A 25,610-nucleotide genomic window follows, 5' to 3' on the forward strand; every position below is an offset into this window, starting at 1 on the left:
AAATGAGAAAATGTTGGTTACCTATTTGTCACTGTGTCAGGGTTCTTTTAGCAAAACCAATTGTGAAGCTTTTTCATTTTTTGTTGACATCACAGTCTTTTGACTCTCTGTTCTTTTATTATTTCAGCTATTAAAAAAAAAAAACGTGGGAGGGCTTTATTATCCATTTTAATTTTCCTATTAAAACTTGAGCCCTGGGCCAGCCTGGTGGCTCAGTGGTTAAGTTCGCATGTTCGGCTTCGGTGGCCTGGGGTTCACTGGTTCGGATCCCGGGTGCGGACGTGGCACTGTTTGGCAGGCCATGCTGTGGCAGGCATCCCATGTATAAAGTTGAGGAAGATGGGCACAGATGTTAGCTCAGGGCCAGTCTTCCTCAGCAAAAAGAAGAGAATTGGCAGCAGTTAGCTCAGGGCTAATCTTCCTCAAAAAAATAAAAAAATAAAGATTTATATTATTTAAAAAAAAAGAAAACAAAAATACCTTGAGCCCTGACTGATGGGGGAAGGCACAGTACAGGGAGAGACTGGCTAGGTGGAGAAAGAGGTAGCAGAGGAGGAGTGTGGATGGAGAGTAATCTAATTAAAAATGGGTTAATCAGGAGAAAATATTGTTTAGGAATATTGAGAAAGATAGTACTGAAATCATTTTGATGGGATTCTTGTAAGGTTCTGAAATATTAAGAAGATTAGTTCTGTATTAGTCTGGATTCTCAGTTTTAAGGTCCAGCTCTTCTGAAAAGAAAGGGAATTTACTGAAGAATATTAGGGAGCTTGCAGTATCTTTGTGAGGTTTTGGGAACCAGGCGTGATGCCTGGCGTCACTTCAAAGAACTGGGCTTGGAGAAGGCCATCACCACTTTGCCAGCGAGTGTAGACAAGACAGTATGCCCCAGCAACTCCACTGCCCTGATGGCTCCTGGTAGAATTGCTGCCTCTAGAAACTGGAGTAGTTGCTACCACCCACAAGAATTTCTGGTCACTGGTTTTTGGAAGCACTGTCTTCCAAATCCAAGTCTAGGCTAGGAGCATCTGATGAGTGGAACTCTGACCAGCTGCCAGTACCTTACTGCAAGATGCCTGGGAAAGCAAGTGTCCGTCATTTTCAGCTTTTGTAGTGGAAGGTGGGTTCTGCCTCATTAGGTAGAATTCCTTAAACATGGGCAGGTGTTTCAAGTGCTGGGTAACCCAAAAGGACAGCTATCCACTACCTATAATGTTTATGCCTGATTATAAGGCACTACCATTTTCCTATGAGAAGATTAAGCAAAAAATCTTTTGGATAGTTTGAATGTACACACCTTTAGGTATGCATATGTATGTCCGCTAGAGAATCCTGTCTACTTTCATTATTTAGTTGATTAAATATGTGTCTGTATTTTAAGATGAAGTTATCAGTGTATACTTTAGGAATATTTCCCCCATTTATTTAATAGTTATTCCAACATTTGACACCTTTGACATTAGTATATTTATCAGAGACACCTTCTGAATTTTTCAGCACAGCTTTCTAGAGACCTCATGGCCACATCTGAGTTCTTCGAGATACAACACCCTTTAAAATCTGTTTCTGATGCTTTCCTTGGAAATTTTATCCCAAGCCACAGGCATCCATTTGCAGCACATTTGGGCAGTCTCTTTAAAAAATTTGTCCCGGAGATGTATTTTCATATTGTAATCACATACCTTGTTTCTTTTAAAGTGATCTTTATGAAAACACTGAATGCTAATAATTTTGAAATCATCTCCAGAATGACAACTGAATTTCTTATATTTCTTAAATCCGCTACCCCCCCCCCCCCCGTTTTTTTTTTAACCCAGACCTGTTAGTAATCTATAAGCATCTGAAAATACATGTGATTGGGGCCATTTCTGGCTAAGATTCCTCCTGCAGTTGTTTGTTGAGAAAAATAATGGAAGGTGCACTCCTTAAGGAAACTAAGAATTCTTCTATAGGGCAAGCCTCTTTTTTTCTGAGGGACAATTTTGGGGAAAAGATTCCTTATGTTTGGAGATGTATTGTGATGATAGTTCCTTGGCACCCTTTCTCGAGGTTCTGTTTCAAGGAAAATAAGCAATACATCTTTGCTGAATGATTTCTTTGCTTTTATTCTTGACATTGGAATTGGAAAGTATAGTTTCCCCTTTAGTCTCGTGAAATGGGAAGTATCTGGAAGGTCATGGGAGAAAATAGTGGAAATTTTCCTTTGCTCTCAGATTATGCATTCCTCTGGGGTCAAGAACATTTGGAATCCAGGCTTAAAATAACGAGGGCCGTGGGGAATGGACATAATTCCTTCTGTTTCATTAGACTCAGTCTGTCCTTGTTAGTACTGAGTGATTAGAAAGGCATGATTTAGTTCTTATAGTGATTTATTCATTGTTTTACCTGGACTGTTACTTTAGGAATCTATTATTAAAGATATGGGATGTAGTTACCTTTTTACTGAATATGGGTTTCTAGCCCTAATCCCTGCTCTCTTTAGAATTTACAAAATGAGAACTTAGCCTTTGATCTCAAATGTGGAAATTTAAGGTAGCGACAGTGGTTCCTCCCCCAAATGGAGTCTGATTCCCTGCTGGTCAGCCGTTATTGTCAGCAGATTTCTCTGTTCTAGGTTGAACCTAGAGAGGTAGAGGTTGGTAAAGATACCACCCTACCTTTCCTTTTCTTTTTAGACATTTAAGTTCTTGTATCCAAATGTCTAATGAAGAGAGATTTCAGATTTGACTAGTTGTAGGAAAATTTTAATCCCCCAGACTATTGTGTAACAATCTTGTCCTTTGAATTGTGAAGTTGTAATGGGTTCTGTGGTTTGCCTTCATAGCATTATAAGGCAACATTGAAGCGTCGTTTGGCCCTTTGCCTCTCCTAACTCATGCAGAATCCCGGATCATAGGATGGATAGGCCCTCAGAGGTCTCCTAGGCCAACTTTCTCTCAGTGAGGAATCTGTGATGCTATGTCCCTGGACAGTGGTCTTCTAGCTTCTGCTTGTTTATGTGGAAGGAGATAGAGGTCACTGCTTTGCTTGATGCATTGTAGGTCTTATTGAGTTCCTCTTGATAGTGAACCCAAATCTGCTGCACTGCAGCCTCTCCCTTGTCAGACCTGTTTTGTCCTCTTTAAGCAGATAAAATGATTTTTGCTTCTCTCATACAGTACCCATTTAAATATTTAAAGACAGCTTTCGTGTTCCCTCTAAATGTTTTCTTCTTCCTCAATCCCATTAAACGCCTCTGGTTTTCTTACCTATTCCTCCTAAACCTTTTTAACGTTTTGGTAACATTCTTGCTTTGCCCCACTTACAAAATGTGTTAATTGTCTCTCTTAAAATGTGTTAACTGTACTATTGAGAGAGGTTCTGGTCTTGTGGGACACAGTTGAATGATTACCTTGTTTGGATTTGAATAATATATGTAACCTATGTATGTGTTCATTATCGTCTAAGGCAATTTATGACAGCTTTGGCTCATGCTGAACTTTCAGTTAACTCAACTTTTTAGGAACCAAAGCCCCTATTAAATTCACAGAAACTGTTGTTAAGATACCTTTTACACTTGAGCGGTTGCCTTTCAGCGTTGAAACCCTGTGGATTGCTTATCCCAGGTGAATTCCATGGCACCGCTTTTGAATCCCTCTTTCATGTGAGAACTACTTGAACTGTGATTCTCTCTTCCAGCAGTCAGCTTTCCCTCCCGACTTTTGGTCCCCTGCAAGTATGATAAATGTATATTTTAAAAAAATACAATCAGATAAGAATAAGTAGATCATCTTATGCCATGATACTCAAGATGATTCTCTCAGTCAGGAGTCAGCCAACTATGGCCCATGGGCCAAATCCACTTTGCCTTCTGTTTTTGTGAAGAAAATTTTTTGGAACACAGCCATGCTCATTTATTTATATACTGCTTATGACTGTGTTTGTGCTACAATGGCAAGTTGAGTAGTTGCAACTGAGGCCGTAGGTCTGCAGAGCCTAAATTATTTACTATTTATTATTTATTTACTATTATTTATTGGCATTTTATAGAAGAAGTTGGCTAACCCCTGCTCTAAGGTGAGAGCAGCTGATTAATTTTCATACTTTATGTTCACGTAAATGCATTCTGTTTCTAAGCAAGACTATCCAAAACCCTTTCCCAGGCTCCTTAGTCAAGGCTGTTTATGACTTCTTTTGTGGCTGATTCGAGTATTTTATGGGGAAAAATATGGTTATATAACCTTATATGTGGGTTATAAAATACATTCTGTATTTGCTTTCTCTCTCTCTTTAAATTATCTGATTGATTTCTAGCGTGTTAGTATTTGAAAGCTTTTCTCCATATTATTACTTCACCTGTCTCTTTCAAATTGGGAAATTGCCTTTAGAGTTCTGGGGCAGTCCTAGATTTGTCTCTGGGAAAGCTGGATCGTGTTTTGGCATTAGAAAGCTTTAGTAGCACTTATTACTCACAAATACTCTATAATACTTCTGTGAAATTGTAGAAGGAACTGAGAGATTCCATGGAGTCTTCACTCTATTTTGAGAAAAAGAAGCAAACAATCCTTGTTGCTCAACCAACATTGCCTCACTGAAGCATTTAGTAGCTACTTCATTATTTTGTTCTTGAGCAGAATGCTTAAGATTCAGTTCAGAAGTTACATAATTAGACTTTCTTAAGAAAAATAATGGATTTTAAGTTTTAAAATTTTTAATCAAATTTTTTTTTTATTAGAGTCCGTTATAGTGGTATCTGTCACACCTACTTCTTTCCTTGTTTTGCAAGTTGCTTATTGACCTGCTAACAGTGGGGCAGAAACCCCTTATATTCTTTTCCTACACTAGTGTTAGTCCTTGGAAGTCAGGCACATATTGCATCAAATTAATCCTCCAAGTGAAGGACAAATATGATGACCCAAAAATTGCTCTTGTGGAATCTTTGTGGCCTGGTCCTTTTGTGAAGGATGGTGTTTACTCCAGAGCGTGGAGTTTTAGGGTTCTCATTTTAAAAGGCCTTCATACATCTAGCGTTTACTGGGTATTTCCTAGGTCCCATGCTGATGGCTAATGACACCCATCTGATCTCTTTAGCCTCTTGTCCTGATTCCTGACTTCTTCAGCTGTTTTAGTGACACTGAATTGCTTATTGTTCTATGCTCTGAAATTGCTGCTTTCCCCTGTCCTCATAGAGGGCCTTTCTCTTACTCTTATCCTTCACCTGGAGAACTCCTGTGCCCTGTTTCAAGTTCAGCTCTGCATTATCCCCTTTAGGAAGTCTTCTCTTACCCAGGTGGTTTCCTCCTCTGTGCAGCTTGCCCGCACTGCGCATACTACATAGCATTAGCCCGCTGTGTTTACATCTCTTGGAAATTCTCTTACCCAGAATGAACCTAACCACCTACCGCCTGCCTGAGTTGTTAGATAAAATCTCACATGAGGCAGATGGATGCCTCCATAAACTCCTGCTCACCTTCCTGCCCAGGAATGTTTGTGTTTCTCTAGGAAGTGCCCTACCCGCTGTTTGTTATGGTTCTTTCATTCATTCTCCTCTCTGTTCAAATGTTTTCCGATGCTCAAACTCTGTAATGACCTTGCCTTGTACTTCATGGAAAAAAATACCCATCTGGTAGCAACTCCCTCAGCGTCTCTTCATGAAATCTGTAAACCTGTTTGTATTGGCACTTGTTTTCTCCTTTCTATCACAAAGGAGGGAAGGGTTTCTACTGCTGTGACAGGTCAGTACCTATACATGGTCAGCATCCCATCTCTTCCCACGTTAGAGACTTTGAACCATCTTTTCTGGATTCTTCATGTGGCCATTTAGATGTGCTCTCATCTCTTAAGTACAGATATTCCATCTTAAAAGAGAAACACGCCTTCACTTGACCTCAGGTTCCCTTTGAGTAGTCACCTTCTCTCTGTTCTGTCCTTCATGGCCATCCTTCCTGCAAATGTCCTCACTTTTCAGTCATTAAGCTACTCCGGCCCTTTCTTCCTCTTTTCCATGGATGTTGCTAAGGTCTCATTCCTTCTTTAATTTCTCTGCAGCTCATGCAGTTAAAGCTCACATACCCTTTTCTTCTTTCATCCAGCATCCTGGTAGCTTCTTCCCAGTCTCCATTGCTAACTCCCCCTTCTCATCTTCCTTTTCCTGACCTCAGTCCTTGGTCTGGGACCTTTTCTTTCTATCCTCTGCCATGTCCTACCTATCTACTTCCATGACTTCAAACTCCATCTACTTGCAGATGACTACTAAATTTATATCTCTGATCTAAACTTCTCTTCTAGGCTGTAGACCTGTGTCTCTGACAACCCATTTCACTAATCTTTTGGGTATCTCCCAGTGTCTCAAATTTGACATAATCCCTTAGTACTTGCTCTCAGCTGCTTTTCCTCAAAATTTTCCTATTTCAGAACATAGTATTCTTGTCTATTCAGTTGCTCATGCCAGAATCTGGGAGTGATCCTGGAAACCCCACCTTTTCCACATTCAGTCTGTTACCGGTTTCTTTGATTCCATCTGCAAATCTCTCTTAAATCTGTCTGCTCTCTGTTTCTGTTGTCGCTACCTTACTCCAAGCCACCGTCATCTCTTGCCTGTTCCACTCTAGAAGCCTCCTAACAAGTCTTTCTCCTTCCAGTTTTCCTCACCTCTAATCTCTCTTTCTCAGAACAGCCAGAGTAATCTCTAAAAGATCTAAATATCATTGTGTTAATTCCCTGCTTAAAACCCTCTAGAGGCTTTCCATCATACCCAAAATAACTCTTTCCCTGGGCCCACGAGGCTCCGCGTGTTCTGGTCCCCTGCCATCACTCATCTCATTCCGTTCACTTCCCCGTTCTTTATGCCCCAGCCATACTGGCCTTTTGCTATTTGCTACAATATTAACTCCTCACCTTCATCCTTTGCCTCTGCTGGTTTCAGGCTGGAAACAATTTCCCTTGTTCTTTGCACCACTAATTCCTTCTCATCTTTCAGGTCTTAGCTAAAATGTCACTTTTTTGATAAAGATCTCCCTGAGCACATTTCTCCTTATATATCCTCTAATAAATTCCTCACCATAGTCTCTTTTTGTCCATTTGAGGGAATTACTAGAATTTGCAGTTATACATCTACTTATGTGTTGACGTATCCACTGTTTGTCTCCCCTACTTGGCAGTCAGCCCTATGAGGGCAGCGGCTCTCCTTCTTTTATTCATAGTTGTATCTCTAGCACCTGGCACTGAACACGCAGCAAATATTTTTTTATGTGTTTAGACTTTATTAAGATGGCTACTTGGAATGGGGAAGGTACCCCATTTAGTACTTTTATTGCAATGTTGTATGGTGGTTAAGCTTGGGCTCAAATTTACAGGGTTTTGAATCCCCGCTTCTATCCTCTGTGAACTTGAGCAGTTATTAACCCCTGTGATCCTGACATAGAATGCTGGGCTGAGTTCTTGAGTGTGCCAGCCTCTGGGGGAGATGTATTACATGTAGGTTTATTCAGGAACATTGGTAGACTGGATCCAATATGGAAGCTTAGGAAATGACACTGGTGCTGATAGAAGTGTGCCTTAAATTAGAGATGTTGTGTGTCAGTTGGATCCCTTTAAAAATGTATGTATGGCAGAACCTCTCATATCTGCCCTCCCAAATGGAACTTTGGGCATCCCCTATTGGCTTGGGTACTTGGGATTCCTGACGTGTGCTGCTTTGTGGCTGCTCTGTTCTTTAGTACAAAGGACTCCTTGGTTTGCCCTTGTTGTAGGTCACATGATCTACAATGGATGAAAGTACCATACTGTGAAGATGCTCCCTTTCCCTTGAGAGTGAGTGTAACCCAGTGCTGGCCTGGGGAAGAGGGTTCAGATGCTGGTCATCATCACATTTATGAGGGTTCCCTGTCTCACAGTATGAATGGTCTCTTTGGGAGAAACCCTTACGTAATGAAACACTGCACAGGAGCCTTTCGTTAAATTCAGATTCCTTTCCTATTCTAAGTCACTTATTTTTTCTGTAATTTTAAGCTTGGAATTTTGGGAGCCTTTTTTGTAAAAAGAGGGACAACACATTATTATGAAGTGTTTTGAAGTTTGCTTTTCCATTCTGGGTATTTCTAGTCTCCTGACAATAGAGGCTGAGAAAGCCACTACTCACCAGCATATTATTATTAAATGCATTCCCCGTAGATAAATATTCTTTTATTTGCATTTTCAGCATTGTTAGTTTCAGATTCTGCCTTAAAACGAAAAGCCCCACAGCAGCCAGCTTAAGAATGAGCGTGGCTGTGGTTGGAGTCTGTGTGTGGCTCCTATCTTGTCGACCTTCCCCTTCTGTGCTGTTTGCCGGCACGCCCAGTGTTTGCTCTGACTGTGGCGAGCTCCAGTGCCTGCTTTACTGATAGACCTTAAATCGACATGAGGAATTTTCAGTAATGAAGGGCAGACTGATTGTATTTATTATTTATTTATTTATGTATTTATTTATTTTGCGTTATCTCCCCCAATCCCTCCTGTACATAGTTGTATATCTTAGTTGCAGGTCCTTCTAGTTGTAGGTGACTGACTGTATTTAAACTTGTTGCCACAAACCTAGCCCTTTACATAATGTAGTCTGATTACTAATAAAGGAATGTAATTGACTTTTAAATTTCTGAGGAGGGGGAGGAAAAAAATTCTCAAACAGAAGTGTTCTGTTAATGAGTGTGATAGGCCGCTTTGTTGTTGAAGACAACCCTCTTGGTATTTCCCTGAAGAAGGAGCTGTGTTGGGGCTGTGTGGCGTGTTTCCCTGGCGCTTTGCCCCACCTCCTCTTCCCTGAAAATATTTATGGAGATCTGGTGTGTTAATAAATTTAGAAGTGATTTAATGGTTGCATTGGCAGGGAGAGATAAAGCTGTTAAATATGTTGTTCAGTTTATTTCTGGGTGGGGTGGAAGAGGGAAATACTAATTTTTTCCCTTTTGGAAACCTAATCGTATGCTCTTTTGTTATCACTCTTGTTCTCCAGGCATTAAGTGTAACTGAAACCCTGATTAAGCCCTTGGAAAAATTCAGAAAAGAACAACTTGGAGCTGTAAAGGTTTGTGTCTAATTTGAGTAACTTGTAAACAGAAAATGTAGATGTCTCTGCTGCTTCACTGTATACTTTATTCACATTTGGCAGCTTCGAAGGAGATGTTGGAGTAAACCATCTGTTGTTTTATGTTTTAAATGTGCATTTTCCCCTTTGGGGGATATGAAATTGAAAACAAAACAAAAACACCTGGACAGGATAGTAAAACCTATAGTAATCGTCTTTGGCTACTCATTTCCAGATAGAGTTTTAAAAATATCCTTAACCAAACAACACATTTACTCTGAATAGAAGCATCTTATCTCTGTGGGGGGTGCAGTTATTTCTTCATACGCCTTAGTTTTATGGAAGAGTGTAGCATTATACCAGGGTTTGAGATTAGAAATGCTGCTCGTACACTGTGATGCCATTGAAACTAGGAAGAGAATATTAAGTTGTTGGGATGTAATTTCCTTCAATTTAGCAAAAATTTATTGAGCTTCTGTTGCGTGCCAGTGCTGGGGATTCAAAGATAAGTGAACCACAGACTGTACTCAAGGATCTGACATTTAGCCAGGATTTCCGGGAATAAGGCAGGGATTTTGCCACAGGGAGCTTGGGATATATTTGACAGCCTCTAAAGTTTGCAAACTGAGCCTTGAAATTACCCCCGAAAAACAGTTTCCACCAACCTTCCCTGAATTTTGTGTATGTACTTGAGGGAGAAAGAGTAACACTCGAGTGTTGTTGACCATTTTTGGCTTGGCCCAAGGAGAAGAGAATAACATCAATTTTAGGGAGGGAAGAGAGTTTTTATATTTGTATTTTTCTCCCCACATGGCTGGGCATGTGAGGTTTTTTTTTTTTTTCTTTTTCTTCCTAAATAAACTATTAAAATTCTTTTGTACAAATAAACATTGTGGCCTCAATGGCTGTAACTACACAGATGGACCCAAAAAGTGTCAGCTGCTTGGTTACTATTTATGGAATCAATTCTCCTTTAAGTGACTTGTTAAAATATTAGACATTTCTTTTTGGCAGAATATTTGACAGGTTTTAGTGAAGAGCTTTGTTTTGAGGGGAGGTCAGAGGTAGTCCCCCACAAGTCCCCTTCCTGGGGTTGTTTGCTGGGCTGTGTGAAGCTGGGTTGTGTCCTCTGGCTTTGTGGCAGGAGATAGGGGGTCTGGTTTCACATCTGTGACCTTGGGCAAGTGATTGGCTTTAGTTTCTTATCTGTAAAATGAAGGAGTTGGGGATGTGACTGCTCTATTTTGTGGTTTTTGGATTCTGTTTTCTCTGATCTCATCTCCTTAGGCTGTTTTAAAGTTTGAACATCTTGGTTCTTTCTTTTTTAACATTTCGTTGGCAGCTTCTGAATGTAAACAATGTCCATTTTTTTTTTCTTATTTTAATTGGATGATTGCGGGCGAGGATTATATTATGGAAATGAAAAATGAGTGTGACTTAATTTTCTTTTTATTTGCCAGCCACCCTACTGAGTTTTATAAATTTCTGACCTCGAACCTTCTATTGACTCCCTGACCCTCTGCAAAATTTCCCAGCGTCTCATGTTGTATTGTTCAGAGCATATCTTGACAAAGCAACTTGCAAGATAAATGGCCATATTATAAAAGGGGAAATTATTTTAATAGCTTTAGTTTATGCCTTGAGCTATTTGATGGCCAAATTGTATGCTAAAGTCCCCTTTCTTTATTTCTTCACTGTTCTTCTGGCTTCAAATTTATAAAAGATTTAGCCTTCATTCTTGTTCAGTGTAGTATGTGTGTTGGCTGTCATACCTGTTGATGGTGTTCCTTTGAGGAGGCCAGTTGTTGTGAGTCACAGGGAGAAAGGCGGCTTTTAACTGACAATCTTGTATATTATAATAAACAGTTGAGACAGGTGGTTTTCTAGGTCATATAGTGACATATAAACATCTGTCTCTTTCATTAGATTCTTAAATCTTTGAGAGAAAAGACTGTGCTTTATTTCTCTATTTTCTGCCAGCATTCACTCTTACTGTATATGATATCTAATAAATAAGCTATTCAACTAATAATTCTAGAAGAACCAGGAAGGGGTTTGTAATCTGGATGTTTGGTTATTGTCTACATCTGTGCTTCCTAAACATTCCATCATGTTTTGACGTGTTCTTATTCCACTGGTTAATCTACTTACATGAGATACTTAAAAATAATTTTACTCTCTTGGGTTAAAGGTCTTTATTTATTTATTTATTTATTACAGCATAAAGCAGTTTTCCTATGGGGATTAAAAAGAAATGTCCTTAAAAGTTGACTACAGCAGAATTTTTCAGATATCAGTGTCAAAATCTTAATCTTCTCTTTTCTCTTCTCCTTTTTCCCTTCTGGTAATGTCATACCCTCTGCTTTTATACTGAAGCTCTCTCTTTCAGTTCCGTTTACTCTCAATTTCTCCAGTTTCCAGAATCCCAATTACATGTTTAACTTGTGGTTTTAATGTAATCTAAACTGCTAAGTGGTTTTTGTAGGTTGGGTTTTTCAAAAGCCCCAAGGTATCCTTTTCTACCGTTGGCTTTTATGGGATATGTTGTTCAGTCATATCTGTTTGGTTCGGCATTATACCTCCCTTCTGTAGTTTCTGCCACATTTTCTTACACGCATGTCAAGTTCTCATTTCTGTTTAAAAAGCCCCATTTCCCACCACAGAACACAGGTATTTCTGTGCTGTGTCACATCAAGTTACTATTCAGTTTTTTGAAGGCCTCACTCAGCGCTTATCTCCTCTGAAGCTCTTTTACCTTCCCCAGGAGCTTCTCCCCTATTCTCAAGTGTCTGCACACACTTTGTCAGTAGCCTTTGCTCCTTGAATGTCGATTTAGCCACGGGAAGCTAATACAGGTACCAAATAACGTAGAGCCAAGTACATTTTGTAAAATTTCCGAGAATTACCAGAACTTGATAAGGGTTACAATGAAATTTACAATTGCTTTCTTAGATATTGGAGCAATCAAGAAATGAAAAATGTGGCTTCAAGCAAGCAGTAGCGTGCACATATCAAAGGGGATGCAACTAAGCTATATTGATAATAGAGCTGATTCAAATGCTGTTTTGGAAAGAGCCAATTACTATTTTATTAAATAGAATAAAAAATTTAACCAGAGGGTTGAAAAAAAAAGTTCATTGCATATATTATAACATTGCCTCAGCTATTACCAGACACCCTGGGATGAGAGGCCCTGGGATACGTCTGTGAATTAAAACACTGCTGGTCTTCAAGAAATTGGCAACTCTCTGGGGGAGATGTCAAATAAAAAAGCAATAAAAATATATTGTAAAAAGTGCTGTAGTAGGGGTAAGCATAGGAGCTCTGGAACATGCTCTGTCATCTCAGCTTCGAAGCACCAGGAAAGTCTTTCAGCAAGACTTGATTCTCCTCATTCGAATCCCATTTCTGCCGCTTGACTAGTGATGTGATCTGGGGCAAGTTATGTAAGGCCTCTAGGCCTCAATTTCCTAATCTTCAAAATGAGACTAATGACACCTGTCTCAGAAGTTTATTATGAGGATTAAATGAGTTTGATAATGTATTTCTCCTGTCTGGTGTAGGACCTGGCATATACATAGTTGCAATTATTTTATTATCCCATGCATGGCTTGCTCCATATCAGTTTGCCAAACAAGAATTGCTCAGGTTTTTGTCCCTTCTCTGCATGCAGGGTTCAGAGGTGACATGCCAGAGCACTGTGGCTTGTGACCCTTCTGGCCAGATAGTGCTAAGATGATGGATAGGTGACTCTGGTGCACCTGCATAGGAACCAGTGGTGGCATTTTGTCAGTGTTGGTGCCACTGCCACCATAGGCTTCCTCCTTCACTCATTCTCTGACAGATGTCTCCTGGGCACCTACTGGGTATGGAATTTATGCTCCATTCTGTGGGGATAAAAGCTGAATTATCATCTCTTTGGAGAGGCTGAAAGAGCTTAAAGGAAAGGGGGAAGAGAGAGTGGGGTTGGATAAGCCAGTGCCGTGTAGGGTAGGAGTGGGTGACGGTGCAGGAGTTGAGGGAGAGTGCTGTTTTCCCCTCTAGAGGGGTGAGGGAGCACTTCAAGGAAGAGATTGCATTTCACAGGGGCTGTAGGATGTTGGGAGACCAGGAGATGATAAGAACAGGGCTTGCAAAACTCTGCTTGGCTTGGATATACAGGATTGCATTTTAAAAAGTGCTCCTGCTGGGCATATTGCATGTAGTATGAATCTTCTTTCTTGTATGTGTAGTGTTACTCCTACCTCTTAATTTAAATAAAAAGGGAGAAACATTTGGAATCTCTAAGAAAATAATTAAGCTCTTCTCTAGATTAGTCATGCCTTATGATTTAATATTTATAGTTTGATAATAAGCCTTTTCATTTCCTCATCCTAGAAAATTTGTAAAATATTAAAAATAAAAAATCATCTGGTAACTTAAAAAAATTCTCCTCCTCTAAAACAAAACAAAAAAATTCTAATACCCTATGGAAGTGCCAACAATTCACAATTATGTTCAAACTTCTGTGAATTCTTTATATATTCTTTATCCATTTTTCCATGGAAGTATTAATGTGTGATTTTAGCAAAAAATTGCTTAAAAAAGAATGTTTTACATGTTAAGAATATTTACTTCTTTTCTTAAATATTAATTGCATCTTCTCCGTGCTTCTTTGTTTGCCTTTTGCTTGTTTATTATATATTTTTGGATATCTAGAAGTTCTTATGGCTTCTTCCAGTTCTTTTTTGCTCAGAAGGTCCTTTTCTATTCTGAGATCTGATGAAAATATTTTTTTTATGACTCCATTTTTTACTTGTGACTCTTTCTGTCCATCTGGAATTAATTTTCATATGAGATGTGATTCTCTTTCTATTTTCCAAGTGGTTAACCAATTATACCAGCACCATTGGTCGAATAATATTTTTTTACCTGGTGATTTGTAATTGGAACCTTTATATATATTTACTTCTAATGTGTTCAAAAGACCTGATTATTTAAGTTTTGTTTCTTAGGTTTATGATTCCCTCTACCATTTATATAGTGTACATCTTATTTGGCTGGTTCTGCTGTTTTAAGCAGTAGCTCTTCTTTCCCATTTTTTATTTGCCATGTGCGATTTTATAACAGGTTATATGATGACTTCCTATGAGTCATATTTAGCCTGTAAACTTCATTTTATTTGCCTTACTCATCCCAAAATAAAGAGAAAATTTGTTGCCACCATTTAAAAATTATTGGATTTTTCAGCTGTTCCAGAAAAATCAGAGGACCTGGCCTGTATGCTGAACCTCTGTTTCCATATGGCAAAAATCTGCTGGAGCTGTGTTATAGCTTCCTTCCCCTCTAGGGTAGATCTGGGCTATCTGGTTTGCCATTGCCCCCACCTCTCCTGGATGAGTTCTACTTCCAGCTTGCTTCAGTCATTGTGTTACTGCCTGACCCAGACTCACTTGAGTTTACAATGCTGTTTTATAAAAAATTTTTTCATTGTATTTAATTTGATCCTTGATAGAGCCTTTTGTCTTACGTTGTTCAATTCATTTATATATATATATAGTCCATATATATGTGTGTGTGTGTGTGTATCTTATATTTCAGTGTTGAAGAAAAAATGCTCCATTCTTTATTGAATGCTACTTGAACACAGTCCTCTTTAAAATTCATATTATTTCAGCACAAGAAGTCATATGAGCACAAATAAACAGAATAATATTCTATAATAGGATTGAGAAAAACTGCGAGAAGAAATAATTATCTAAATCTTAAGATTCAAAAACAAAACACAGCAGCATTTGTATAATACCATACCATGTATGAACGAGTGTATCTCCCCTCTAATTGATGGGTGTAATGTTGTTTCTTGGCTAAATTTTTTCTTCACAAAGCCTTGATGTCATCATTTTCTTTCATTCCCAACTTTCCGCACGTGTTCATTTACATTCCCCACTATTGCTGAGTGTGCTGGATGTTTTGACTGCTGATTTCGCATCACTGCCAACTTTGTCCCATTCTGTGATTTGGATGAAATCAAATGAGTAAAAATGTTTTCAGTATTCCTGGTGAGTGCTAATCTGCAAAGATAGTGAACACTTTTTGCGATCTGGTCTTGCTTTGCAGCAATCTTGTCGTAAATGCAGTGGCATGACTTCCATTCTTGTTTAAACCTGAGAAACTGATGCTCAAAGAAGCCTGGGACACTGGTGCAGAGTCACAGAGTCCTAAGTGGCCAGGACTTGAACGTGACTCTTCTGGGACACCTAATGCAGTGTGTACTCTACAAGATGAACTTTTTAAAATATTGAAGATTTTGAAGTAATGGCCATATGTTTGTTTTAGTTTATTTTCTGTTTGTCGTTAAAATAGTTGATGAAGAGCGTAATACATAATGAAAAGCAGAAAAGAGAGTAACCATATAATATTAATGCCTTAAACTTTTTTTTAAATGGTTTTACATTAAACCTAGGGCATAAAGAAAAATAAAGTGCCTCTGTTTGAATGAAAGTTTGAGTGTCCTGACACATGGGTGAACCATAGGATCACAGAATTTCAGGATTGGATCCACGAATGAGCTAGTACAAAAAAGCCCCCTGATCTTTGCAGTAAGAAAACTGATTCCGTGTTGCTAAATATTTTTTTCCAAAGTCATGCTGCTGGTTTGTAATTAAATTTGGAGTAGAAATGGATGGAAACATTGGTTCCTGGGTCTCTGTCTCCTCTGTCGATGTGGGGTTTAATTTAGAGTCTTTAGATGAGCTGGCAGAAGCTCTGTCCTAGGTTCCCGCAATGACAATTTGTAGTCCCATGTAGTGAAATAAATAATGATAAATGGGAAGAAATAGAATTTATGTGCTTTATTTAATCTCTTTGCCTAAAAGGAAAATGATCATACCAGAAAAGACTGGAATAGTTCATTATTTTTGCTTTAGAAAATAAAAGTTGGAAAATAGTGGAGAGAATGTTTTCTTCCAGGAGGCCTGAGAGAGTTAGGGCGAGTTTGAAGTTATTAGAAACCTTTTGACAGTATGAGGACATAAGTGTGCTTTCATTAGTGCTCAGAAATGTTTATTAAAAATCGAAGTGGGCAGGCTGTGTTGGGGCAATAGTCTTTCTTCTCTACATTGAAAAATTTGGTTACTGGTTTTCTCAAAAAGCTTCTATAGCAAAAGGAAAGCAAATGTTATTTCTAGGCAGTACCTGAGAAATGTTTATAATGTTGACAAAGGGGCTCAATACAAGTATGTCATTATCATTTTAGGCCCTGTTGACCTATTGAAACATATTCTAGACCATGTTATAGAAATCACTGCTAAGGTTTGGGAAAGTAGATGGTATTTGGTGTCAGAGGATGTTATTGTTAGATTCATACTAGACAATTAAGGAAGATCAACATTGATGATTCTTTTTTTATACAGAGCAAAACTTACTCAGTTTTAAGTGAATTCCATTTCTATGTCAAAATCTGTAGCAAGTTTGCTTTTTTCAACTTTATGTTTTTATACTGTATCCTTTAAAAAATTTTTTTTAATGAGAGACAAGTGACATGGCATGAATTCTAAACTCTGAAAAGTATGAAGAGTAGAAAAATAACAGGCTTGGAAAAGAGGCCATTAAAAGAAAAAAAGAAAAGATAGGTGACTCTTCAATCCTCATGCTGTCTTGATGATTAAAAAGCAGTGGCCTGAATGTGGAGATTTTTCAGATAACTCGATCATGCTCAGGGTACTTTCTTTTATTTTCAGATATTTTTCATATTTTGAGTTTCCCAGTGGATAAACTGTGTGTATGCATTTTTCGCCCTGTTTAATCATAGTTGTCTGTTTTTCTGATTTGTAGGAAGAAAAAAAGAAGTTTGACAAAGAGACAGAAAAGAACTATAGCCTAATTGATAAACATTTGAATTTATCAGCAAAAAAGAAGGACTCACACTTACAAGAGGTATTGTTTTAATTCTTGTTATTTCTAAAATTTAGTAAATAGTACATGTCTTTTTTGTTTAAAGGTGCTTTTCTCTTGAAAACTTTTCATCTAGGATTATTAGAGCTGGGGAAAAAAATGAACAGGTATTGCCATGAGTTAAGGAAAGAGTTCTTGTGGAGCAAGACAAAATAATTAATACATGTTGTAGTGATTAATTTAGGATGGGTTCAGAGTATTAAAATTTTTGGTTCGGAGCCTATTTTCACAGGAACAGTTTTAACCAGCGTTACTGAAGAACAGATATATTATTTGCAGGAATAGATTCATAATTGGCTTTCAAGATTTCTTAAAGAAATGAACTGAATTTAATAAGCTCATATACCATTTGGCTTTTATGTGAAGGCAGCATTAATCTTATTTAATGCTGAGGATTCAGGAGGTTCAGCTCTACTGGAAAGAGAGCATCTGTTTTACTTGTGTTAATAGACTCGTTTTTTGGGAGGGAGCCGTATGTAAGGAGAAAGGAATTTATGTCTTCTCTCTCATTTTCTGTTTCTAGCCATTTTCTAAATTCCCTGCCACTTGTTTTTTTTCACTCACACACTCGAATGGAAACTCACTGGTTTACACTTTGGAACATACGCATTCATTAAAAATAATGCTGTTTGTGGCTGTTAGGATCTTGACACATCCTACAGAAGTGTGATTTTTTTCTCATTTGTTTATTTTTAAACACATAAGGAATCTGGGCATAATATGCTACTATAATATCCACTTATGGAAGTATCATCAAAACAACACTAATGACATTGAATCCAGTATGAATTTGGGTTTTAAATGTCATATTCAGTTGCCTACTGTGTGTGTGTGTGTTTATGTTTATGTGTATGTGGTCATTTTGACATTACCCACATGTCACATTTTCTTTGTCTCTTTAATACCTTTGACTGACATTTGGATGGCTTTTCACAGTTTGTAAAAGAGAAAGAAGCTTTTGTACCACTTAATCCTCCTTACAATACTGTAGGTAGGTAGGGCTCCCTTCTCTCCTTGTTCCTTATTATGTAGGAAGTCATGCAATTGTTACATGGGCTCCCTCATCTCCTACCCTCAGTCAATTTTGAAGTGGCAGCTGTTGTTTTTATAGGCGCTTTTTATGTTAGCAGTTTTCTGCCTCTCTTCTCCCCTTATCTCTATTTCCTGAAGGGATTTTCATGCCCCAAGTAAATTTCCATCTTCACTATACAATTAGGTATTTCATTCTAAACGTTGTTTAGGCAAAATCTTTAGTGTCATCCTTGGCCCTTTGTCTCACGCCCCACATCCAGTTCATCAGCATATGTCTTCTTCAGCTTCAGAATATTCTCAGAATATGGCCTCTTCTCCTGACCCCCACCACTGTCACCATGGCCCAAGCTGCTGGCGTTTCTCGCACAGATTATTGCAAAGGCCTCTTAATTGGTCTTCCTGCCTCCACCAGCTGTATTCCTACTGTTTGTTTTTTATATAGCAAGCAGAAGGAGGCTTCGTGTTGCTCTTCTCCAAACCCTTCTCACAGCTACCTCCAGGGGCCCAGGCCCATCCCAGCCGTCCTCACACCCTCGTGGGCTGCCTCGCGCTGACTGGGCTGAGGCAAGTGTATCCCATGCTCAGGCCCTTTGTGTTGGTTCTTCCTTCTGCCTAGGGCATTTCCAACCCAGATCCACATGCCTCACTCCTCCAAATACTCTTTCAAATACTCTCCACTCAGAGTTCACTTTATTAGAGAAGTTTTCCCTGACCATTTTGTTTAGAGTGTCCCCCTTACTCTGCTTTATTCTTTTTCTTCTTACAACCATTTGACTACATATTTGATTGTTACATGGCTTCTTCTGCTAGAATGTAAGCTCCTTGAAGGCAACAAGATTGTTTTATTCAGATTTATCAGATTTTTCCCCCAATGGCTAGAATAGTACTTGTCAGGAAGTAGGCACTTAAACATTGATTGAATGAACAGGTGTGAAGTTGCTTGCACAGTGAACTAGGGCTTCGAGAATTTCGTGATTCCCAAAGATAATTAAACTGTGGATCAGAAATTTGAAGAGAACTTTAAGATGAATAATTTTAGTTTCATTTAAGTTATATATTTTTTCCTGTTTTGCCCTGTTTGCTCTTAAGGAACAAACTCCCAACTGAAACAGCTTTCTATTGCACGTGTGAAGGCCTTAAAGGGGGGATGCTCTTTATTTTTTTTTTATTTATTTATTTTTTTTTAAAAAACAAGTGAAAAGCTGAATTTTAATAGCAAACGATGAACGACAATTTTCGTTATGCCAAATATGGGAGATTAGCCCCTATGTTATGCATTTAGCTTTTTTTTTTTTTTTTTTTATTAATGTTATGATGGATTACAAGCTTGTGAAATTTCAGTTGTACATTTTTGTTAGTCATGTTGTGGGTACACCACTTCCCCCTCTGTGCCCTCCCCCCACCCCCCCTTTTCCCTGGTAACCACCGATCAGATCTCCTTCTCAATATACTAATTTCCACCTATGAGTGGAGTCATATAGAGTTCGTCTTTCTCTGACTGACTTATTTCGCTTAACATAATGCCCTCGAGGTCCATCCACGTTGTTGTGAATGGGCCAATTTCGTCTTTTTTTATGGCTGAGTAGTATTCCATTGTGTATATATACCACATCTTCTTTATCCAATCATCAGTTTCTGGGCATGTAGGCTGGTTCCACGTCTTGGCTATTGTAAATAATGCTGCGATGAACATAGGGGTGCAACGGACTCTTGAGATATCTGATATCAGGTTCTTAGGATAGATACCCAGTAATGGGATGGCTGGGTCATAGGGTATTTCTATTTTTAACTTTTTGAGAAATCTCCATACTGTTTTCCATAGTGGCTGTACCAGTTTGCATTCCCACCAACAGTGTATGAGGGTTCCTCTTTCTCCACAACCTCTCCAACATTTGTCGTTCTTGGTTTTGGATGTTTTTGCCAATCTAACGGGGGTAAGGTGATATCTTAGTGTAGTTTTGATTTGCATTTCCTTGACGATTAGCGATGATGAACATCTTTTCATGTGTCTATTGGCTATATTCATATCTTCTTTTGAGAAATGTCTGTTCATGTCCACTGCCCATTTTTTGATCGGGTTGTTTGTTTTTTTGTTGTTAAGCAGTGTGAGTTCTTTGTATATTATGGAGATTAACCCTTTGTCGGATAAGTGGCTTGTAAATATTTTTTCCCAATTAGTGAGCTGTTTTTTTGTTTCAATTCTGTTTTCCCTTGCCTTGAAGAAGCTCTTTAGTCTGATGAAGTCCCATTTGTTTATTCTTTCTATTGTTTCCCTCAACTGAGGAGTTACAGTGTCCGAAAAGATTCTTTTGAAACTGATGTCAAAGAGTGTACTGCCTATATTCTCTTCCAAAAGACTTATTGTCTCAGGCCTAATCTTTAGGTCTTTGATCCATTTTGAGTTTATTTTGGTGTGTGGTGAAAAAGAATGGTCGATTTTCAGTCTTTTGCATGTGGCTGTCCAGTTTTCCCAGCACCATTTGTTGAAGAGACTTTCTTTTCTCCATTGTAGGCCCTCTGCTCCTTTGTCGAAGATTAGCTGTCCATATATGTGTGGTTTTATCTCTGGGCTTTCAATTCTGTTCCATTGATCTGTGGACCTGTTTTTGTACCAGTACCATGCTGTTTTGATCACTGTAGCTTTGTAGTATGTTTTGAAATCGGGGATTGTGATTCCGCCGGCTTTGTTTTTCTTGCTCAGGATTGCTTTAGCAATTCGTGGTCTTTTGTTCCCCCATATGAATTTTAGGATTGTTTGTTCAATTTCTGTGAAGAATGTTCTTGGGATTCTGATTGGGATAGCATTGAATCTGTATATTGCTTTAGGTAGTATGGACATTTTAACTATGTTTATTCTTCCAATCCATGTGCAAGGAATGTTTTTCCATCTCTTTATGTCATCGCCTATTTCTTTCAAGAAAGTCTTGTAGTTTTCATTGTATAGATCCTTCACTTCCTTGGTTAAGTTTATCCCAAGGTATTTTATTCTTTTCGTTGCGATTGTGAATGGGATAGAGTTCTTGAGTTCTTTTTCTGTTAGTTTATTGTTAGTGTATAGAAATGCTACTGATTTATGCACGTTAATTTTATACCCTGCTACTTTGCTGTAGTTGTTGATTATTTCTAATAGTTTTTCTGTGGATTCTTTGGGGTTTTCTATGTATAAGATCATGTCGTCTGCAAACAACGCGAGTTTTACTTCTTCGTTACCTATTTGGATTCCTTTTATTTTTTTTTCCTGCCGAATTGCTCTGGCCAGCACCTCCAGTACTATGTTGAATAGGAGTGGTGAAAGTGGGCACCCTTGTCTTGTTCCTGTCCTCAGAGGGATGGCTTTCAGCTTTTGTCCATTGAGCATGATGCTGGCTGTGGGTCTATCATATATGGCCTTTATTATGTTGAGGTACTTTCCTTCTATACCCATTTTACTGAGGGTTTTTATCATAAATGGGTGTTGGATCTTGTCGAATGCTTTCTCTGCATCTATTGAGATGATCATGTGGTTTTTGTTTTTCATTTTGTTGATGTAGTGTATCACGTTGATTGACTTGCGGATGTTGAACCATCCCTGTGTCCCTGGTATAAATCCCACTTGATCATGGTGTATAATCTTTTTGATGTATTGCTGTAATCGGTTTGCCAAAATTTTGTTGAGGATTTTTGCATCTATGTTCATCAGTGATATCGGCCTGTAGTTCTCCTTCTTTGTGTTGTCCTTGTCAGGTTTGGGGATCAGAGTGATGTTGGCTTCATAGAATGTGTTAGGGAGTTCTCCATCTTTCTCAATTTTCTGGAACAGTTTGAGGAGAATAGGTATTACGTCTTCTTTAAATGTTTGGTAGAATTCTCCAGAGAAGCCGTCTGGTCCTGGACTCTTGTTTTTGGGGAGGTTTTTGATTACCGTTTCTATTTCCTTACTTGTGATTGGTCTATTCAGATTCTCCATTTCTTCCTGATTCAGTTTGGGGAGATTGTAGGAGTCTAGGAATTTGTCCATTTCTTCCAAGTTGTTCAATTTGTTGGCATATAGTTTTTCATAGTAAGGGGGGATGCTCTTTAGAGAGAACAAGGTTAGGTTTGGATTCTCATTACTTTTGGCAGTGAATTGAGTTGAGGTGCTCAAGAGATTAATAAAGGTTGCTTAGAGAGGGACTGAGCAAAGGCAGAGGAACTTGTATCATCTATTCTTTCCTCTTGTTTTAAATGAAAATAACAGGAGAAAATTGTGGCAGACACCAGCTGACTGGGTAATTCTATTAGGACCTTTAGCTATAGCTCTGCCTGTATTGGGTGCAATACCTTATACCTCCAACCACATCCCTAAATTCTACTTAATATTTATAACAAGTATTGCTAGTTGAGAAAATTCCATTTCTGTTGATTTTTGAAGTATGTTTTTGTTTGCTGAGTAGCCAAATATAATATTTCAGTATAAATACGACCAGGGTAATAGGTCCTTTAAATACCTTTATGTGAGATGGATCTACTCTCATGATACATATTTACAGCAGGAAGGGTCAGAAAGTAGATGATAATTAAATTGAAATTACACATTTGTTAAAAACAAGCAACTGTTACTTGGTGTAGTAAAAAGTATAGTCCGAATACCAGTTGCAAGTCCATATTGTTACCTGTGCTTCTGACTGACCAGCTATACAGTAGAGGTTTCTACGACCCCATCTTTGGGTTCAGTTAATTTGCTAAAGTACCTCACAGAACTCAGAAACATTTCTTTAAGTTTACCAGTTTATTATAAAGGATAAAATAAAGGATACAGATGGACAGCCAGACGAAGAGGTGCATGGGGTGAGGTTGAAAAGAGCCCCAAGTGCAGGAAATTTTGTCCCCATGGAACTGGGGTATACCACCAGGCAAGTGGATGAGTTTGCCAACAAGGAAGCTAGTCAACTCTCGTTCAAGAGTTTTTATAGAGCTTAATGTATACTGCTTTCTCCCCTCCCTTCCCTTCCCAGAGGTTGGTGGATGGGCCTGAAAGTTCAGACCCTCTAATCACTGGGTCTTTCTGGTGCTATCCAGGGGCTCCACCTCATTAGCGTAAACTCAAGTGTGTTCAAAAGGGGCTCCTTATGTATGACAAAAGACACTTCCATCACTCTGGAAATTCCAAGGGTTTTCGGAGCTTTGTGCCAGGGACTGGGGACAAAGACCAAATTATATAGTCCTTATTAGACCACATAGATTGCCTTATAGACTTGAGTCAGACTAAAGACTGTGCTGCTAGGTCTAATTTGGATGTCCATGGCATTGTCGTAAAATATGGGTTATCGACAGTCTCAGGGATTCTGGTGGTTTAATCACAGAACACGTGGCACAGCAGTTCTGAACACTCAGAACATTAGGGGAGTGTTGCTAGAGGGTGACCAGCCATGCCAGGGTATTGCAGTAGCACAAACAACTAGGAAAGAGAATTCACTAAAATTAAAAAAAAAAAACCTGGTAAATCTGACCTTGCTATAATTTTCTTGTAGAACATTTGCCAGTAACAGTACGTGAAAAATTTACTCTTAACTCTTGAAATCTTCATTTTATTAAATACTCGACAAAATTACATTGTTTTTCCTGGGAGTTTTGTCTGTTAACTGCTGGTGGCTGAACTCTCAAACTCTGGTTATTAGAAGCATAAAAATGTTATGATTTTGATGAGTATTAGGTAGAAATTCTCATTTTGGCTTAACACTCTTATTGTATTTAAACATTATTTTAATTAAAAAATCATTTGATGCTAAAAAATTTTTTATTACATGTTAAATACTTTTTTTTCCCCCCAAAATTAAAAAATTGTTGTGGTAAAATATACGTAACAGAAAATTTATGATTTTAACCGTTTTCAAGTATGTAGTTCCATGTGATTAAGTACATTCATGTTCTTGTGCAATTATCACCACAGTTTGTCTCCAGAACGCTTGTCATCTCGCAGTACTGAAACTCTGGACCTATTAAATAATGACTCCCTAGTCCCCCCTCCAGCCGGCTCCTAACCACCACCCTCTACTTTCTGTCTCTACGAATTTGACTGTTCTAGGTACCTTGTATGAGTGGAATCATGTGGTAATTGTCCTTTTGTGACTAGCGTGTTTCACTTAGCATAATGTCATCAACGTTTGTCCATGTGGTAGCATGTGTCAGAATTTCTGTCCTTTTTGAGGCTGAATAATATTCCGTTGTGTGTATACACTACATTTTGTTTATCCATTCATCTGTCGGTAGACACTTCGGTTGTTTCCACCTTTTAGTTATTGTGAATAATGCTGCTTTGAACATGGGTATACAAATATCTGTTCGAGTCCTTGCTTTCAATTTTTGTGAGTATTTACCCAGAAATGGAATTGCTGGGTCATACGATAATTTTATTTTAAATTTTTTTGAGAACTGCTATAGTGTTTTCCATATCTGCTGTATCATTTTACATTCCTATCAACAGTATGCAAGGCTCCACTTTCCACATTCTCACCAACCCTGCTTTTTTTGATAGTTTTTTCCTGTTTTTTTTGATAGGTATGCGTTGGTATCTTGTGGTTTTGATTTGTATTTCCCTGATGGTTAGTGATGTTGAACATCTTTCCATGTGCTTATTGCCGTTTATGTATCCTGCTTGAGAAATGTCTAGGTAAATACTTGAAAAAGTAAAATTACCTAAGTTAGGAAATACATAATGCTTTATAAGAATGGTTTCTAGGATGAGAATTCTTTCTGGGCTGTTCTCTCTGGAACCATGCTCCTCTCCCAGTTCCTTTCTAGTTAGACAAAATAAGCTGGAACCTTTTTTTGGAATGTCTTCTGGCCATCTGGTTCCTGTTCACTCGCAGGGGATGGGACATTGTGAGGGCTTAAGAGCATGACTGCCCACAGATGGGCTTCAAGCCCTGACCTGCCTTTGAGAGCCAGGTTCTTGAGATGGTGCCGTTGTGGCCACTTCCTCACCTGCTGCGTTCACTCATGACTGCTAGGTGACTGGAATTTCCCCAACCCTCTTTCCCAAGCAGACTTCATTCTTAGAAGATTTGTTAATGGAAATAATGTTTATGTGGTTTTGGTTCTATGTGTACGTTCATCCTTGAATGTCAATTGCAGTTGGGGTGAGTTTTTCATGAAGAACTTTACTCTTGGTCTTCAATCCTTTGGGGTCAGTCAACCTCATCATAGAGAGCAGCGGTTGGCAAACTTTTTCTTCAGAGAGTCAGACCGTAAATGTTTTGTACTTTTGCAGACCATAAGGTCCCTGTTGCACCTACTCAGTTTGGTTGTTTTAGTTGGAAAGTAGCTATAGAAGATACATAAAGGAATAGTCATGACTAATTTCCACTACAACTTTATTTAGAAAAACAGGCTCTGGGCCACATTTGGCCCGTGGACTGTAGTTTTGCCAACCTCTGATAAAGAGTTTCACTCCTCACTGTCTCTAATTTGACCGGCTTCAATTATTTTAACATAGGCAGATATCCAAGTGGAACAAAACCGGCAACACTTTTATGAACTGTCTCTTGAATATGTATGTAAGCTTCAGGAAATCCAAGAAAGGAAGAAGTTTGAGTTTGTGGAACCTGTAAGTATTATAGCAAATTGTTCTGCTAGTTGAATT

At 38.5% G+C, this 25,610-nt stretch overlaps 1 protein-coding gene across 7 annotated transcripts in view; it reads left to right on the plus strand.

Moving 5' to 3' along the window:
• Positions 1-25,610, plus strand: part of ARHGAP10 (Rho GTPase activating protein 10) — a 294,014-nt gene that overhangs the window by 92,462 nt on the left and 175,942 nt on the right. For 6 of the 7 annotated variants that reach the window (XM_070504870.1, XM_014838145.3, XM_014838148.3 and 3 more), the window contains 3 exons: positions 8,972-9,043; positions 16,859-16,960; positions 25,464-25,574. In XM_070504870.1, the coding sequence (XP_070360971.1) occupies positions 8,972-9,043; positions 16,859-16,960; positions 25,464-25,574 (285 nt within the window). The remainder of the gene's footprint in view (positions 1-8,971; positions 9,044-16,858; positions 16,961-25,463; positions 25,575-25,610) is intronic. The other variant, XM_070504867.1, reaches the window with a different exon arrangement.

Source organism: Equus asinus, chromosome 3 (genome assembly GCF_041296235.1).
Source record: "Equus asinus isolate D_3611 breed Donkey chromosome 3, EquAss-T2T_v2, whole genome shotgun sequence".
In the NCBI taxonomy this organism is placed as follows: domain Eukaryota; kingdom Metazoa; phylum Chordata; class Mammalia; order Perissodactyla; family Equidae; genus Equus; species Equus asinus.